We start from the raw sequence: 7,438 nt of genomic DNA, 5'->3' as shown, positions 1-7,438 counted from the left end.
ATTATGAGGCTTGTCTTGGAATATCACAACTTTATGAAAACGAAAATGACAGCTGGTGACAACAGGCGCAGTGTACGGATGTTGAGGCTCTACCTAGTGGCGACGTAGGACAACTACACCTTCAGAAAGACTTGAAATACTGTCTTAAAAACTCAGTGGCGCTACACGGATGAAAGCAGGGTCGACAAAAAACCCCAAAAAACATGAGTGAAATGCTCGTTCACGCGGCGCAACACAATGCAGACTTTGGCCATCCATGCGACAAGCCTCGGCCTGCTCCAAAAACAATACGCGAGTTGAAACACGACATCACTCACACTTTTTACAAGACTGAAAAAATGATGCATTCACAGCATCGTGAGATCCAGCATCCTGTCATTGTGCAAATGTGCTTGTTTACGGCGTACCATAACATGAATCACTGATGATTGCAATGACAAATGCCACAATCTCCCCCTAGTAAATACACCCGGGGTGTGTGTGTGTGTGTGTGTGTGTGTGTGTGTGTGTGTGTTCACATTCATCATTGCTGAGGGTTGCGTTCAAGTCAACAAGAAATGGGAAGAAAAACGCTAACATTGCACTGTGCTACATTTTTAAGGCTCGCAGCTTACTTACACTTCATGTAGTCATTCATTAAAAATACATACAATAAGAGAAATATTTGATAAATAACACATTCATAATTAATACATTTGATATTTACCAAATAAATACATAAAATACATATTTTAATCATAAGCCAAAAAGTAATACATTAAAAATAAATACAATTAAAAATATGTAGTGAATAAAATAATTAAAATTATTAATAAAAATATAATAATAAATAAAGTTAATTAATAAATTTCATATCTAAAAACGAATACATTTTATAATTCAAAAATATTTTAATAAACTCAACAAGTACTCATTAAAAATAAATAAAAGGTAAAAAATTTTTCATAAATAAAGCAAGTAACTATAATAATCCAATTAATTTATAAATAATTAATACATTTTATGACTCAAATACCTAGCAAACCCAAAAATTATTTCATTCAAAATAAATATAATTAAATACTTTAAAAATAAAAGAAATAACTTGACAAAAATTAATATATAAATAATTACTACATTTTATAAATCAAATAAATACATAAAATATTTTTTAAATCATTTAAAATAACTGCAATTACAAATATTTTATAAACAAAATATAACTACAATTAATTTAAAAAATCATATATAAATAAGTAATGCAATTTATAAATCAAATAAATACATATTTTAATTATGAATCCAAAAAGCAATTAATCAAAAATAGATCACATTTTAAAATATTTTATAAATACAATTAAAAAGTACAATTAGGAAAAGTAATAACAAATGCATTTTCTAAATCAAATAAATACATGAAATAAATATTTTAATTATGAACCCAAAATAAATATTTTGGCGACTTTCATGAATGAAATATTTTGAGGGCAATTTCATTGAAAAAAAAAAATGACCTGAGGAAAAAAGAAAATCACAGCGAGATTGTCTTTTAATCCCCAACAAATTATTTTTGATACAGGTCAGTGTTTCCCACAGGACTACAATCTACCTGTGGCGGTACAAATGCATTGGCGGTGAGTCGCCACCAATAAATGAATGTATGGGAAACACTGCAGTCTGTGTGAAGCAAAAAACACAAGGCTGATTTTCCTGACATTTTAATATGAAAAAACCCCACATTTGAGTTGTGCCACTGAGGAATACACACCGAGTACAGCAGTGTTACACACATTGCACAAAAATGTCAAATACTTGATAGGCAGTCAACAATACACAACATCCAGTTTAAAACTAACAACCAACCGCTACAAGACATTATTCCATCTTACCGTCAATATTTACATTCAATCCTCGTCACATGACATATTTACAGCGCACTTGAAGAGTTTTGGCACTTTCAAATACAACACAAATGAGCCACAATGTTTTTGGACTACATTTCTTCAGGATATGATTTTGTTCCTGCCGACTCTCCTTGTCCTTTAGCTGCTGTGTTGCCACGGAAACAGCGTGGCAGCCGTGCGTAGGTCCTTTCTTGCAAAAGGAAATGTAAATCAAATGGGATCTCCCTCAAGTTGGTCATGAGAAAACCCGGCTGGCGTAGGCGCCATTTTTTTCTGCCTGGCAACGGGGTGACGTTTTTGTAGGATGTCCAATTAGTACGCTTTCCTGAGGTAGTTAGTGTCAATTTGTCACGTTGTAAGATGTGGAGGAGGCTGATTGTCGGCGGGCGAGGTTGTGAACTTCAAGTCAGGGAACGCTTAGAAAACAAATGCCTACAACAGGGGTGTCCAAAGTGCGGCTCGTGGGCCATTAGCAGACCGTGACTTTTTAAAAAGTCACAATTAAACAGGAAAACTAACAAAAAACACAAGAAAACTTGAAAAAAAAGAGCAGTAATTTTACAAGGCGAAATTAGAAATATTACAATGAAGCCATAATATTAACATAAAAACTTACAACTAAACATTTTACAAGCCGAACTTTGTAATATACAGTATATTATGAGGGGAAAAAATGTCAGAATAATTTCCACAATAATTATCGTAATATTACTTGTAGTAACAAAACAAGGAATAAAGCTGCCATTTTTGGAAAATGAGTTTGGGAAATAGTGGTGATTTTACAAGAATAAAGACAACATATTATGGGAATAAAGTCACTGTGCTATGAAAAAAAGGACAAAATACGGTTGAAATACAGTATTTGTAAAACTGACCACAACAGCAAAAGTGGAAAAGCACTTTAGAAAAAAGTACACACTTTGTCCCCAATAACTGAAATGCAGGCTGTTCTTTCTCTCCAACTTGTTAGCAGAACCACCAGGCTCGGTGCAATAAATGTCAAATCTGAAAGTTGCGCCCCCAGTAACGTTTAGAGTGAGAACGTCCAAACTTTTTCCACACACAGAAAAAGTTCAAAATTGCGACAGACACTTTAATTTATTGTTTAATGCTTGCTAAACACGCAAAAATCCAAAGCCGGACCCACTTAAGCTAGCTCCTCACTACTTTAGTTGAGTTTAGTTCCTGAGTCCTTCATCGTGTTTGGAAGTGGGCATCATTTGTCATTCATTGTTAAAATATGCCGCGGGCCACAAAAACAGCAAGCTGCGTGGCGTAAAAGGCCCCCAGGCTGCACTTTGGACACCCTGGCTTGGAAGGAATCGACTGAGGGAAGGACTGCTTGCTGCAGCTTGAACACAAAGTGATTGAAGTTGGGAGCAGAAAGTTCCAGAATAAAAGCTGAAATAAAAGATGATCATGAGAAAGTTGACATGTTGGAAGTGCAAAAAACATCTCCGCTCTTCTCCACATGGTTTTAGTCGTGCGGCACGTGAGACGACAGGGGGTTTAAATGCAGGACAGGTCGTCGTGTCCGGAGGAGGAGGCGCGTCTGGTTTTGGGGCTGCAGCGCGTCAGCATGCTGATCTGCGTGCTGAAGTTGTTGCTGCTGCCGATGGACGGCTGCTGGTATTTGCTGTCGGCGCCCATGTAGCGCTGCAGGTGCCACCGCCGCCACTTCCTCTTCATCTCGCCCTGCACCTGCACGTGGGGAGCGCAACACTCGGGTGACGCTGGGCGCAAATGCATCACGCTAAAGGATCATAACCACGTCTGACTGCGAGGAGGGGAAGCGTGAAAAGATCCAAAAAGACGTCGATTTCAAAAGTTTTGCAACATCCAGCCAGAGCCTAGACCTAAATCCTTTTGAAAAGCAGTGGGGTGACCTGAAGGGGGGCTACGTACAAGTGATGCCCCTGCTAGCTCACAGATTTGGAGCGCTCCTGCAAGGATGATTGGGTTAAAATTGTATTCACTGCTGCAAATATTTGGCGAGTTGACAGCAGAATTCTGCACGTTATTCTTTCACTCTGTTTTGGAATTATTGAAAGACTGCAACCACCTTATTTGGATGATTTTGCGTGATATTTAATTGGATTGCATGGGTGGAAATGATTCATGGTGTGATATTTGAACAGGGATGTGTTTCCCTTTGTCTGCCTTTCATGTCTCGGCGGGGCCGTGATGCATTTTACATGAAAGCCAGGAGAAATTGGGCGTCCAGTGACAGACGGCAGCCTCACAAGAAAAAGACTGCAAGTCAGCCAAACGTTAGTTTGACTTCCTGATGGATGAAAGTGGAAGCAACATCAGCTTCTGCCGCTTCAGCAAGTTGACAAGATACTTTTGTCTTTTTCAGATTTTACGTTCTTTTTTTGCAGCTAAGCTGGAACATGATTTTATTCTGTGAAAAAATAAGAAGCCTCGAGTGTCAAATTGTGTGATGCCAGCACTAATTGCAAGGAAAAAGGTTGCACTGGCGTTGGGGGAAAGAAAGAGATGCGATAGACTGATATGTCATTAGTCTCATATCATATCATATCATATCATATCATATGATATCATATGATATCATATCATATCATATATCATACTGCTATATATATATTTGATATGACTTTTCACGTGAGTTAGTCATTACAAAAAAGTTAAATATAAAATGATAAAAGTCCTCATGGTGACTCATTTACCCAAATTGTAAATTACTTTTTAATAATAAAAAAAGATAGATTATTAAATGCTACACACACTAAATACATACATAACATGTTTTTATTTTGTGTGTAGTATTATATTAATTATTAAAGTTAATTTTTGTTAACATATATATATATACAGTATACATATGTAAAATTATGATATATTATTAAATAATAGTAATAATTATTATACATTATTTTTATAATTAACTTTAAGCTACTTTAAAAATGTAATTCAATAAAATATTTTAAAAATCAAAATGTATATTTATTTATATTATAAATTAAATAATAAAAAATTATATATATATATATATATATATATATATATATATAATTTTTTTTTTTTTTTAGAAATAAATATTCCTTTTTTTCTTTGCATTTTTTAAGTAGCTTAATCTTGTGACACCATGGGGGAAAATATCTTCTTTTGGGAAAAAACGGTGCTGCTTAATAATAATAATATATTAATAACATAATAATAATAATAATAATAATAACATTAATAATAATGATAATTATAATAATAATGCCAATAATGCTAATACAATACGACCTTCATCTCTGCAACACTTAGAACATGAAATATGCCAACAAAGAAAGTCAGACAGCAAACATGACGGACACCCGAGTGTAATTTCAAGTTGGTCCTGCGTGTTGGATGTGTGAGGAGCGTCAGGCAACACAATCAACCTTCTCCCAAAAACCGCGCTGAATATGCGGCGGCCAAAAAGGCACCAGAGCATCCATCTCAATTCAACACCCCCCCCCCCCCCCCCATACACACGGGCCTCATCTTCATGGAAATGTTGCACGCGGGAGCATAAAAGTGTGTCAGAGTCTGGGTGTTCACCAGACGCACCCACCTCTCCGTTGAGGAAGCAGTAGAGCACGGCCACCACGAAGCCCTGCAGGGGAGGAAACACAAACACGCAACCTCCTTATCTTGTCTTCACTACTTTTTTATGTCTTTCATGGATTCACCACGCCACAACAACTCCATGCGCTCACAAAAAACCTCTCTGGCATGTAGAAATTGCGAGTGCCTTGAAGCGAGGACGAGAATGCCGCCGACAGCATCACAGCATATCATAGAAATCTACAGGGTTACAGCATTACATCATACATGCACCGTACCATAACTGTACCATAACCAAATACAAAATATATAAGGACAATTTGAAATAAAAGAAGTATTGCTTCTTGCAAAATATTCTCATGCGATGCTTTTTTACACCAAATGTAAAAGGGAAAAGGAAAAAAGGATCGTCAAATGGAATGGAATGTGTTACTGATATTTTCTACACAGAAAAATACATTTTTTTTATTGTTTTGTCCCTGTAAATATTAAATGAAAAAAACAAGTTAAAAAGAAACTATATTTATTGTACATTCTAAATATGATATTTATAATATAAACATAATAGAAGCAATATCGGTTAATATACTGTTGAAAATATTTTATTTAACTAGTTTTTACTATTTAATACTATTTTACCAAACTGTAACATTAATAACAATCAATATTATTGTCTTCTATATGTATATATTTTTTTTACAACAAAAATGACATTTATACGTAAATGCCTTTTTAAAAAGAAACAATATTTATTGCATATTATAAATATGATCTTTGTAATTTAAAACATCTAAAAGCCATTTTAAAGAGAAGCAAAATTGGTTATTCAAGAAAACATTTGAAATACTTTTTTTACACCAAATGTAAAACGAATAAGCATGAATATCATTGTCAATATAAAAACTTGCTTCACAAAGGAAAACAAATACATTTTTAATGATTTGATTTTATTTTTACCATAAATATGACGTAAATGAATGCCTTTTTAAAAAGAAACAATATTTACTGCATACTGAAAATACAATATTTGTAATATAAAACATTTAAAAACCATTTTAATAGAAGCTATAATACTGGTTATTACTATTAAAGAAAACCTCTTACCTTTTTTTTTTTTTTTTTTTTACACGAAATGTACAATGAAAAAGAATCGATATTATTGTCAATATTATCAAAATTTTCTTAAGAAAAGAAAGTTAAAACTACAACATCTGTAATTATTTTAATTTTTTTAAACCATAAATAGGAAAAAAAATAAAAGCCTTTTTAAAAAAGAAGCAATATTTATTATATGATATTCCTCATGTAAAATATTTATCAATGCATGTTAAATAAAGTCATTTCTGTAAAGAAAAAAACTATTTTTTTAACAGATTGTAACAGATTGTCAGCAGTATGATGGTCACACAATAAAGAGAAACCGAAACCAGGATGCTCATTATGTGCACAACTTGACCGTATCATCAAGCGTTCCAATTTGAAGATGAAAGAAAAAGAAGCACTTTAAATGCTAAACCAGGTGCAAAATGTCAGGCGCAGTAAACACTCGTACCTGAAAGGAGCCCAGAATCAAATCGAAGATGAGCCTCAGCTCCGTCTTGACTTGCTCGGGGATGAACGCAAACACGATGAAGTTGATCCCAAAGAGAGGAATCAGGAGCAGCGTGGACTTGGCCAGCCTCCTGGAAGCAGAAACCCAAAGCAATAAAAGATGCTAATGAGGACATACGATTCCGACTGAGAGATTTCGTTTGCATTCTGAGCAGGTGTGAAATTGACTTATCGATAATGGCCATCTTATCAGAACGCTAAATGCTGAAAACAGTCCATCCGAGCTTTGCCTTATGTGGTTGGCATGTTGGCCACACAGTCGGGAGATCGGGAATCGAATCTCCGTTGGGCGTCTTTGTGTGGAGTTTGCATGTTCTCTCCGTGTGTGCATGAGTTTTCTCCGGGTGCTCCGGTTCCCTCCCACTTTCCAAAAACATGCATGTTAG

The 7,438-nt window shown here is 34.9% G+C and overlaps 1 protein-coding gene across 3 annotated transcripts in view; it reads right to left on the bottom strand.

The window, feature by feature from the left end:
• Nucleotides 1-1,376: 1,376 nt before the first annotated feature.
• vipr1b (vasoactive intestinal peptide receptor 1b) overlaps nucleotides 1,377-7,438 on the bottom strand; it is a 30,687-nt gene continuing 24,625 nt past the window's right edge. For all 3 annotated transcript variants that reach the window (XM_054766164.1, XM_054766163.1, XM_054766165.1), the window contains 3 exons: nucleotides 6,994-7,123; nucleotides 5,449-5,490; nucleotides 1,377-3,584 (listed from right to left, as the gene is read on the bottom strand). In XM_054766164.1, the coding sequence (XP_054622139.1) occupies nucleotides 3,393-3,584; nucleotides 5,449-5,490; nucleotides 6,994-7,123 (364 nt within the window). In that variant the 3' untranslated portion in view covers nucleotides 1,377-3,392. The remainder of the gene's footprint in view (nucleotides 3,585-5,448; nucleotides 5,491-6,993; nucleotides 7,124-7,438) is intronic.

This window comes from Dunckerocampus dactyliophorus, chromosome 21 (genome assembly GCF_027744805.1).
Source record: "Dunckerocampus dactyliophorus isolate RoL2022-P2 chromosome 21, RoL_Ddac_1.1, whole genome shotgun sequence".
Classification (NCBI taxonomy): domain Eukaryota; kingdom Metazoa; phylum Chordata; class Actinopteri; order Syngnathiformes; family Syngnathidae; genus Dunckerocampus; species Dunckerocampus dactyliophorus.
Note: the sequence above shows the minus strand (reverse complement) of the source record. Positions and strands in the feature narration are given on the sequence as shown.